This window comes from Gobio gobio (assembly GCF_949357685.1).
Source record: "Gobio gobio genome assembly, chromosome: 24".
NCBI classification, from domain to species: Eukaryota; Metazoa; Chordata; class Actinopteri; order Cypriniformes; family Gobionidae; genus Gobio; species Gobio gobio.
Window position 1 is genome coordinate 26,729,415 of NC_137120.1, and position 12,079 is coordinate 26,741,493.

A 12,079-nucleotide genomic window follows, 5' to 3' on the forward strand; every position below is an offset into this window, starting at 1 on the left:
TCTTTACATTTATGTTCGCTGTTTTGCCCAATACATTGACTGACACCGTCTTCTCACAGCTAATAGCCAATCAGCAGGGGCGTAGCACAAGATCCCGGGCCCTTTGCATAGGCAGTCCCGATGGGCCGCCATGTTCCATGGTAAAATATATTCCAGACTTTTCAAGGGCCCTTTCTCCCCTTAGGGCCCTGGTAATCAGTACTGGTTTTACCCCCAGTCCGACGCCCCAGCCAATCAGTTCAATGATACAAGTGCTGTAGTAATTCGTCCTCACATCCCGCCCCCCTTCTCCCCCTCATTGAAGAAAAATCGCGTTCAACGTGCAGGCATGTGACGTTATAAATGCACATAATGATAGTTAGTAGACGTAAATATACGTATACATTTCCACAAACAATGCCACCAACAGAGATGTACAGATGCAACAGTGAGGAGAGGCACCTAATTTAATTTTTAAAATATTTTTATAACGTATTTATCATTAAAGGCTATAATAAAAAAACAAGTATACTAATAATAACAGTAGGTATGGTTCCAAATTATATTATTATATATGGTTCCAATTTATATACATTTTATTATATGTGGCTGCAGTGCTCCCTTAGTGCTTGCCTGCGTCCCAGTGTGCATACTATCCATCCTAAATAGTATGTGATATTAGTAATTTTCAATACTATTTAGGGCAGATAGTATATGCACATTGAGATGCAGCTAGGGCTTGTCTTTCACGGTTTGCAGTGTGTGTGTGTGTGTGTGTGTGTGTGTTCACTACTCACTGTTCCTAATATGTGTGGACTAACTCCGACTATGGGTTACCATAATTGGCCTTCACGTCACTTTTTCTCTTTTTCCATCTCCAAACCTATTCTTTTCACAGCTGATTGGAGGATATTTCGTGCCCCTTATTGCAATTTGATGATTTTTGTAAAATCACATCGGTTTTTGCTTTTCAAACTCCGAGAGGTTTCAGTGTAATATGTTGCAGGCTCATTAATTGAAAAAATTTTTTTTTATCATAAATAATATTGATGATAATAAAAAAATATAGGGCTTGTTTTTGAAGCTGCGGTTGCTTATTTGTCTCGCGAGAGTTGGTCTAGTTAGCTAGTTGTAAAGTGGTTAGGATCAGTTGTCAGCTGGTTAGGCCAGCTAAATAAACTGAACATCTGCTTGACCTGACCGGTAGACCATCTAAACCTGCTTAAACCACCTAAAACCTACTTCTCTTTGAACAGGATCAGCTCTTGAAATAAGTTCAGCCTGTTTTTCCAAGAGCAAATGCTCCAAAGATTTGTCACACCCTTGTTGATCATTTTACTTAAACTGTTCATTGGAGAAAACAAGGGGAAATCCTAACAGACAGGAAGGTTCTCCTTTTATAAAACGAGACTCAAAATCGCAGGGCCAAAAATATTCAGCCAACAAAACAATGCGAGAGCAAAATATCTGGATGACCAATTTGAGCCTCAACAACTAACAATTGATCAGAGTGATGTCACCGGCACTATTATCGACTCCTGTGATACGTGTACAGGAATCCGGCCCGCGGTGATAATCACTCTGGAGTCCCAAATATGCACATAAACAAAGGAACTCGCATTGAATATGAAATAGCCCAGCGGTGAAGTCAAGGCCAAAGCAATATTGTTGATCTTAGGAAGCTCGTCCCTAATAAACACAGAGGTGGGCGGTCATCATGCAGAGCAAACATAAAGAAGTCAAATTGGGAGAGCACTTGAAGACATAAAAGAGCTGCGAAAGTGCCAAAGGTCTTTTCAATACTCGGACGTTTTGCAGAGGGAAAACGTCTTTGTTCCTTTGTTTAAGTGGAGCGGCTTGTCTGCTGGTCCGATCTAAGCTACATTATAATAGTATTGTATCCTTATGTGCGGGTCACACATGCCCAATCAAACACATGGCAGGCTGCTCCCATATTCACAAGAACACATTGACATTCTCCATAAATAGCGGGAAGTACTTCAGATTGCTATACGCTTCAGGAAAACATGACTTCCTGATTATGTGGTAGGCCTATATGCTGATAAAGATGATAAATGTGTCTGACACATGTGCTTTTAACATCCTATTGAATTTTAATCATGACTGAAATCCATTATATTCTTAGAACATCAATGTCATATCCGCCATGGGCCTTTGAGAGTTCTGAGGAGTTTTTTAAACAGTAAAGCTTTGTGGTCAAAGGTTTCATTTCTGACTAAAAGTCAATAGGAAAAGATGATTTTTGATTTTCTGAACATGTCAATGCTAGTTTGCTAGCATAAAACTCACCGTCACGACGTTGGAGTTGGCCTGACAACTTACCAGAATATGCTAAAGCACATTTTCTGGGCTGTTGCTTACCTCCCTGAATCAAAAATAACCCCACTGCCAAGTCTCAGTAGCGTTTAATGCCTAAATATGTGTGTGGGCCCTTTTAAATACACTGTAAGTAAGTATACGATGGGCTACAGGTGATTTTTTTTTTTTTTTTACCCGTTCTTACCGTTTCGCCCGCTGCGTGATTTGAGAGATTATCTAGTTTCTACTGACATCTACTGGTGAAGGTTGAAATTGCGCCTGGATTAAAATTATTATTATATTATATTATATTATATTATATTATATTATATTATATTATATTATATTATATTATATTATATTATATTATATTATATTATATTATATTATATTATATTATATTATATTAATTATATTATATTATATTATATTATATTATATTATATTATATTATTCTACTGACATTGTCAGATTCCTGTTATAGACAACAATATTATAATTAATTTAATTTATTATTTTTTATCCAAAATGACATATATTGCATTTAAGCTCTGCGATTTTTTTTTCTGTCAGTTCATTCTCATATTAGGTTTTTTAGATAGACAAAAAAAATCTCACAACTCACAGGTTAGTAAATATCACACCCTTTTGTCAATGGCGTTCAATAAAAAATAAAAATTATTCCTGATATAGCCAAGAATATTATATTGTATGTAATTTATCATTGTTTTTATCCAAAATTATATACATTGCATTCAAGATATACAATTTTCCCTTAGTTATTTCCCCCCCCCTTTTTTGTCAGTTCAGGCTCATATGCCTATTGACTGTGAGATTTTCTTTATAAACCAAACAAAACAAAAACTAAAAAAATCTCACCAGTTATAATTGTCACACATTTCTGTCAAGAGTGTTCAATAAGAAGACACATAATTTATTTAAAAGCAGTAAACAGATCGAATAAGAGATTCATAATCTCTTATTATTTATAATGATAAGATTTATAATCTTTTTTATTTAGTTATTTTTTATTATCATCATTTTGTTATAATTGTTTTGCTTTATCTAGCCAATGTGTGTATATAATGTCTTATTTTATTATTATTATTATTATTTCCTATAGGCTTTACTAAATGTTCAGATGTTCTTAATCATTTTCTATGTTGTTTTAATGCTTTGGCAATACAAAATGTTTTTTTGTCATGTCAATAAAGCTTTCTGAATTGATTTATATAAACGAAGTATTGTGTCGTATTGCTCACTCGTTCACTCATGCACGCATTCCTACACGGCGAATGACATTTGTCCACTATATAGGGAAGAAGTGAACGAAAACAAGTGAGCGAATTCGGACGCCATTCTACTTCCTGTTTGAGGCGGGATTAGTTTTGTAAACACGCACTCAATATGATGTGAACTGCAGCAGACCGTAAACACTACAAAACAGGTAAAATAACAGCGGTCATGTTTTACATAGTTGAAGAAAGCTTAATCCGAATTTTTACTGTCTGCATCCAAATTAATGTAATAACAGTCATTTAGATGGATAAATTTACTTGCCGACTGTCTTACACAAGTCAATGTCACGAGAGTGTTTGTTGTTGGACGCGAGTCATGACTTAGACAGGGGGGCAGAGGAGGCGATTATATGGTGACAGTGTGACAGTGATGATTATATGGTTTATCCCTATTGACAGAGCAGTATCTAAATACGTTAGCACTTGTCTTTGTTTAACAAACAGAAGAGAACCAGACAGAAATAACAGGCACAAGTTCATGATGGCTGCAGACTCAGCAGAGAACATCCTCACAGAAAGAGATGATGATATTCTCAGGTACTGTATTCCCTTACAATGTTATTTATTTATTGGTATCTAGAAAGCACATCAAATTGACCTCAAATGTAGTCTACTTGTTTTGAGGGTGCATAACATTTCTCCATGTTAAATTTGACAGGCTTGTCTTGCAGAAACATGCTTTATATTGCTTGGAGACATGTGACAAATGAAATGCAAATGACCATGTTGTGCTCTAAAATTGGCTCAAAATATAATGTTTGTATATATTATACATTTATATATCAAACGTGTTTGTATTATAAGTATATTCTACACTTTAAATGTATGGCAAGTTGGCAACATATGTTTTTGCATTGCTTTAACTCATCACAATAAGTTGACTTTTTTAATAAGTTAAGATTCCACCCTTTTTAAAAAATCAGTTTAATGTAATTTAAGTTGAAATCACGTAAACAAGTTGATTGTACTAATTTAAGGCAACATTTTTTTTACAGTATATATTGTATATACTGCCTACTATTTTTTTAAATACAGTAATATTATTTGATATAGAATGCATTATGAAAACTATGCAAGCTTGTTAAAACAATAAAATAAAAACATAAATAAAATATAACAATTTAAAAGTTAATTGTGACCTTTTATCTCACAATTCAGACTTTTTTTCCTCATAATTATCATAATTATAAAGTCAGAAATATGAGATATAAACTCACAATTGCGAGAAAAGTATTTTTTCCCTCAGAATTTGACATTATAACTTGCAATTGCGACTTTATATCTCACAACCCTGAGAAAATAAGTCAGAATTACAAGATATAACCTTGCAATTGCAATAAACAAATTCAGAATTGCAAGATATAAACTCGCAATTGAATTGCATTGTAGAAATACACTACTACAATTCTGACTTTTTTCTCGCAATTGCGCATTTATATCTCGGAATTCTGACTTTTTTCTCGCAATTGCGCATTTATATCTCGGAATTCTGACTTTTTTCTCGCAATTGCTCATTTATATCTCAGAATTCTGACTTTTTTTCTCGCAATTGCGCATTTATATCTCTCAATTCTGACTTTTTTTCTCGCAATTGCACATTTATATCTCGCAATTCTGACTTTTTTTCTCGCAATTGCGCATTAATATCTCGCAATTCTGACTTTTTTTCTCGCAATTGCGCATTTATATCTCGCAATTCTGACTTTTTTCCCGCAATTGCGCATTTATATCTCCCAATTCTGACTTTTTTCTCGCAATTGCGCATTTATATCTCGCAATTCTGACTTTTTTCCCGCAATTGCGCATTTATATCTCCCAATTCTGACTTTTTTCTTGCAATTGCGCATTTATATCTCGCAATTCTGACTTTTTTCTCGCAATTGTGCATTTATATCTCGCAATATCTGACTTTTTTCTTGCAATTGCGAGTTTATATCTTGTAATTCTGACTTTTTTTCCGCAATCACAAGTTTATATCTCGCAATTCTGACTTAATTTCTCAGAATTGTGAGAAATAAAGTTAAAGTCGCAAATGCCAATTATAATGCCCAAATCTGAGGGAAAAGCAATTCTCGCAATTGCTAGTTTGTATCTCATATTATTGACTTTATAACACACACTTATGAGTTTATATCAGACTATCTAAAAAAGTCAGAATTGTGGGATAAAAAGTTGCGATTATCTTTTAAATTGTTTTATTCCGTGGCGGAAACAAGCTTCCATAGTTTTCAAAATGCGTTTTGTATATAAATAGCCTGACAAGCCAGACCCACATCAAGAGGTTTGGTCTGGAAACTCACCATTGACCAGGCACGTGCAGAGGGGGGGGGGCTTTGGGTGCTCGAGCCCCTGCCCTTTCTCAAAATGAATCAAAAGTGCCCCTCTCAGACAAATATCAATGATAATATCGTGGTCAATAAAACTAAATAAATGTGATTATTATAACATGACAATGCATACCATAGTAACGAACGGCTCAAAAGTCGGACAATTTCTGTTGAGGCGTTACCATAACGCGTTGCTATGGGTTGCGTGCGTTTTGATTGACTGCTGATTTTCCACTGCTCGGAAACGGCTCTCGAGCCAAATATGGTCCTTTCAGAGAGCGTGTGACCTCACGGGAAAAAAGTAAACCAATATTTTTTTTTTCATCCATAATCAGAGCTAATGTGTTGATTTAATTACAAAGCTATATATTAGCTATATATTTTAAAGTATTACACAATTCACCAATGCCCGTTTGTCATGTATATACATCAACCAATCGTGATCTGGCAAAGCAAGTTCAAATTCCATTGGGCGATGTGAAGCGGTAATTTTCTGTCCTTATTCATAAATCGGTTGAAAATTACATGGACAGACGAACTAACATTTGTGGAACGATTTCTTGCGGTTTGTCTCATTTTATAAATTGCATCACTGACAAAATGGATTTTAACTGACAACAAACAAATACCTGCACAAAACCACAGCAGCAAAAGTCGCATTAATGGTAAGTAGTGTTAAATTCACTTGTATTTATGTAGCCAATATTGATACACCGTTTACTATTTCATGAAACTATCAAAGTTAACAAAACCCAAGGGCCACCGGCACCTACAGGCCTATTGTGAAGTGTAGGCTGGCGAAATGGTTATGTGAAAGGACTTTATTATACTATTTTTTAATATTATGTAGCATTATGAAATAAGTCTCTTATGTTCATCAAGCCTGCATTTATTTGATAAAAAAACAGCAATATTGCGAAATATATTAAAGTAATGGTTTTCTATTTTAAAATAATTTAAAATATAATTTATTCCTGTGATCACAGCTGTATTTTCAGCATTACTCCACTCTTCAGTGTCACATGCTCATTCAGAAATCATTCTAATATGAGGATTTAATGTCAATGATGGACACTGTGATACTCTTTTCAAGATTCTTTGATTAATAAAAAGTTAAAAAGAACACAATGTAATAAAATGTCACAATATTAGGCTACTGTTTTTTCTGTATTTTTGATTAAATAAATGCAGGCTTGATGAGCATAAGGATATATACATGCAATATGTAAATATAAATATATATATATATATATATATATATATATATACACACACACATATATATATATATATATATATTTATATATATATATATATATATATTTATATTTACATATTGCCCCTTTTTTACATTTGAGCCCCTGCCCCTGACGAACTCTCTGCACGGCCCTGCCATTGACAGAGCTCAATCCGAGGTGCGGGATAAACGGTTGTCTGTCAAATTCCCTCTGCACGCAATTGGATAGCGCCACAACCAACCGAAGAGGAGCTAACGTTAGTTGATAGATTAAACACCCAATACATTATACTCCAAATACTCCGATTTTTCTCCACATCATAGACTTCCATGGCAACCAAAATGTTGAAGGTCCAAATCAATGCAGTTGATCCGAGGCTCTGCGCGATCCCAGACGATGAATAGGGTCTTATCTAGCAAAACGATTGGTCTTTTAAAAAAAATAAAAAGTATATACTTTTTGACCTAAATTGCTCATCTTGCGTTGCGTTGCTCTGCGACGTGCCACGGATTTTGCAATCACGTCGGAAAGGTCACGCTAGACGTAGGCGGAAGTACCGCCCCCAAGCAAAGTTCAAGGACTAATACAAATGCCCTTTACTAAAAAACACTCCATCTTCAACTTCAAAATCGTCCGACATTGTTGTTTCACCTTTTTTGTTGCTAAAGGATGTTTGTATTAGTCTTCACGTCAGTGCTTTGTAAACACGGGGGCGGTACTTCTGCCTACGTCTAGCGTGACCTTTCCGACGTGATTACACAATCCTTGGCACGTCGCACTTGGCACGTGATTTCACTTTTTCTTTTTTCTTTTTTAAATGGCCGATCTTTTCGCTAAGACCTTATTCCTCGTCTGGGATCGTGCAGAGCATCTGAAGCCCTTTGAAACGGCATTGATTTGGACCTTAAACATTTTGGTTGCCATGGAAGTCAATGAGGTGGAGAAAAATCCTGGAATGTTTTCCTCAAAAAACGTAATTTCTTTTCGACTAAAGAAAGAAAGACATGAACATCTTGGATGAGATGGGGGTGAGTAAAATATCAGGAAATTTTCATTTTGAAGTGAACTAATTCTTTAAAGCAATGTAAAAACATATGTTGCCATACATTTTCCACAGTTTATAATACTTTAGTATAATACAAACATGTTTGATATTTAAATGACCAAACATGATATCCCAGGTCTCCCTGGAAGAAGAGATTGTGATATCTCAATGGGATCTCCTGATTAAATAAAGGATAAATAAAGCCAATTTTAGAGGACAACATGTTTTTTCATTGTCTCCAAGCAATGAAAAGCATGTTTCTGCATGATTTTGTTGTGTTCTGAATAATCCTGTCAAGTTTGGGCAAAGCCAAAATGAAAGCTTTCATGACCGTTTCATAAAAGACAAAACTCAAACTGGCGATTGCATGATTCTACAATCTTTATAAGCATAAGATCTTTATAAATCTGTTTTTCAGCCCTGATGACCTGTCAGAAGTGTTGGCGGCTGGAACCAAGGATTCTCACGACAAAGCCGAGAACTCGCCATTTGTCAAGGACTTCCTGAGGGGCCGAATCAAACGAGAACTTTTTAAGGTGAGTCTATTGTCCATGGGTTTGATAAAAAGAGCCTATCGTGTTCTGACCCTCGTGCTTGTGCTATTTTGTTATCTTCTCAACCCCAGCTTGGCACAGCTGCCCTGTACTACGTTTATTCTGCCATTGAGGAAGAGATCGAGAAGAATAAGGACCATCCCATGTTTTCCCCACTATATTTCCCCTCTGAGCTTCATCGGCGAGACGCCTTGGCCAATGACCTGGAGTATCTCTACGGGGAAGACTGGGAGAGCAAGATCTCCTGCTCGGCGGCCACGAGTCCCTACGTTGACCGCATTCACGAGGTGGGTCGCAACGACCCGGTTCTTTTGGTTGCGCACGCTTGGACCCGCTACATGGGTGACCTATCAGGAGGGCAGATTCTAAAGAAAGTGGCTCAGCGGGCCCTGAAACTGCCCTCTACTGGTGAGGGATTGAACTTCTACCGTTTCGAAGGCATCCACAACCCCACGGCCTTCAAGAGGCTGTACCGCAGTCGGATGAACGAGCTGGAAGTGGACGCTGAGACCAAAGAGAAGCTGCTAGACGAAGCCAACCTGGCTTTTAAATATAATTTGGACGTAAGAGAGTCTTTTAGTTTGTGATGTGCATTTAAGTAAATAAATACATGAATATAATAGTCATTTTTGTGCCTCACTCCATGCTCTTTGCTTCTCCGTCAGGTATTCACAGAGTTGCAGGAGATTGGGAAAGACATAAAAGAGGAAGTGCAGGACATTGGCTTCCCTGCCCATGGGGATATGGGTGGAGACATCAGTAAATGTCCTTACTATGCAGCCAAAATGGGTAAGGAATATGTTAGCAACAAAACAAAACAAAAAAACATCCTGTAACAAATCCTTCCCTTGCGGGTCAAAATGACCCAAAGCCCTAAAATTATTATTTGTCCAGAAAGCTTGTATCATTTCAGTTTTATAATATTTTTTCTATTTTTTTATGCAATGTGATTCTGTATTATTTTATTGACCTTTAAATTACTAGATTTGATCAATAATTAATATAACTTAAGCAGATTGTGGTGGGCGGAGCAAACGACAGACACAGTGGGTGTGGCGGCAGGCCTCGAAGAGTCATTTATTAACACAAAGAAACATAAAATGTTCAAAAAGGGGAACAAAGTGACAAACAAAACAGGGGATCTGGTGTCCTCGTGTGCCAGGGAATAGTGAAGGAAGGGTAGTGAACGGACAGGATGGGTCCAGGTAAGGGGCGGGCTCCGACGACCACACGTGCTTCTCTCTCCGGTCCGAGGTGCGCTTGAGTTTATCTCTTCAGAATGCATTCCGAGACACATGTAGACATTCGAAAAAATTTTTTTTTTAGTTTTAGCAAAGTTTTGTTTCAGTTTGTTTCATGTATACTGAAGCATTCCTCTCATTCTATTCATTCCTAAGGGGGTCAAATTGACCCGCGAGGGAAGGATTTGTTACTTTTTTTTTTGTATTACGACCACATAAACTCCTCGAATCCAGTCAATTTTTTATGTGTATTCCTGGTTCAAGTGCAACAAAAGTCCTGAGTTTCACTCTGATGAGTTTCGGGTTTTGACGCGAGGGAAGGATGAAGGTTAAAAATATTAAATTTTTTACTGTACTACTTCCTTTCTTGTCTGTCTAGCGGTTGGTGGAAACACGGCCTACGCGTGTGAGTTTGCTAAGATGCTGCTTCAACAATCCACAGTACAGGTGATTCTGGCCACATGGGTTGCTGCTGTCGCCGGATTGGCTGCCTGGTACCTCATGTGATCACCCGAGTCAACCAATCAGAAATGAAAATAGGAAATGGCTGGGCTTCAAAATGAAAATCTTTCGCTCACTGGGTCGTGTTGTGAAAATGTTAATGCCGACCATATCAATGTTTAGACCCTCAATCTATACAACATATTTGTATTAAATATAATGCAAGTTTTAGTCATACTGAGAGAGGGGAAATTATGTTCTTTATCCTGTTTCACTTTAAAAGTGCACACTTTTAAGGGCATGCAAGAAGTGAAGACAATGGAGTTGCTTAAAATGAAACTATATCTTTGCTGTTGCACATTACACATGTTCGTTGAAAATATATCCAGATACATCACTGGCTAGATTTCTAGGTCCATGTTTTCTCAAAGAGGAGATTAGGGAGTGTTTGTCTTTACTTTGTGTCTCAAACGTCACTATAATATTCATATATTTATCTGCCACAAATGAAAGAAATTTCGTATTCTTATCCCAAAACCATGTAAATGAATATCAAGTACGAAAAATGCAGCTTGTAAAACCTACATGAACATTTTTGTACTTAAATTTAATGTCTCACCAGCTCAACAATAGATTGTACACAGATACTTACAACTTCTGCTGTCTCCTTATGAGGATAGTGATGATTATGCATTATTGTTATTTGTGGCGGAATGGTGTTATAACACTTCCCAATCTCCTCAGGAAAAAAAAACATGAGCGTTATAGTTCCCTACAGAGCAAAACACAGTAACTACATCAACACAGAAATGAGAAGAACTGAAATACAAATAAAAAGTGCAATTAAATGCAATTTCATCCATCTGTCGTGTTGTGTTACTGTGTGTGTCTTTGGCTCTCTAACACTATACACATCTATAGATTATTAGAAACTATGATTCATAGGGACAGTTCATTCAACAGCATACTTTATTTTTAAAGCTACACTGTGTGATATTCCCTTCCCTAATCTCCCCTTCAAAATCAGTCAGAAATCTTGGAGTTACATTTGATGACCAGTTGTCCTTCAGAGATCACATCGCTAAGACAGCTCGCTCTTGCTGGTTTGCGCTCTACAACATCAGGAAGATCAGACCGTTCCTAACAGAACACGCAACACAGCTTCTTGTCCAGGCCCTGGTTATTTCTAGACTTGACTACTGCAATGCGCTTCTGGCTGGACTCCCCTCTTGTGCGATCCAAACACTTCGAATGATCCAGAATGCAGTGGCACGTCTGGTCTTCAACGAGCCCAAAAGGACCCACGTCACACCACTCTTCATCTCTCTGCACTGGCTACCACTCGCTGCTCGCATCAAGTTTAAGTCGCTGACGCTTGCCTACAGAGCCACCACGCACTCAGCTCCTGCATACTTTGACTCGATTCTACGTCGCCACACCCCCACCAGAAGCCTTCGTTCAACCAAGGAGCGAAGGCTTGTGGTACCTTCACAGAGAGGCAAAAAATCCCTTTCCAGAACATTTTCATTCAACGTTCCCAGCTGGTGGAACGATCTGCCCACCGCCATCCGAAATGCGGATTCATTGACAACATTCAAAAGTAAACTAAAAACTCATCTCTTCCGTGAGCACTTAAC

The 12,079-nt window shown here is 37.1% G+C and overlaps 1 protein-coding gene across 1 annotated transcript; it reads left to right on the forward strand.

Moving 5' to 3' along the window:
- Positions 1-3,532: 3,532 nt before the first annotated feature.
- Positions 3,533-11,304, forward strand: hmox2a (heme oxygenase 2a). The gene is made up of 6 exons (XM_079808204.1): positions 3,533-3,745; positions 4,041-4,133; positions 8,625-8,742; positions 8,832-9,323; positions 9,426-9,549; positions 10,381-11,304. The coding sequence occupies exons 2-6, from the start codon at positions 4,075-4,077 to the stop codon at positions 10,506-10,508; spliced, it is 921 nt and encodes a 306-aa protein (XP_079664330.1). The 5' UTR covers positions 3,533-3,745; positions 4,041-4,074; the 3' UTR covers positions 10,509-11,304.
- The last annotated feature ends 775 nt before the right edge of the window (positions 11,305-12,079 follow it).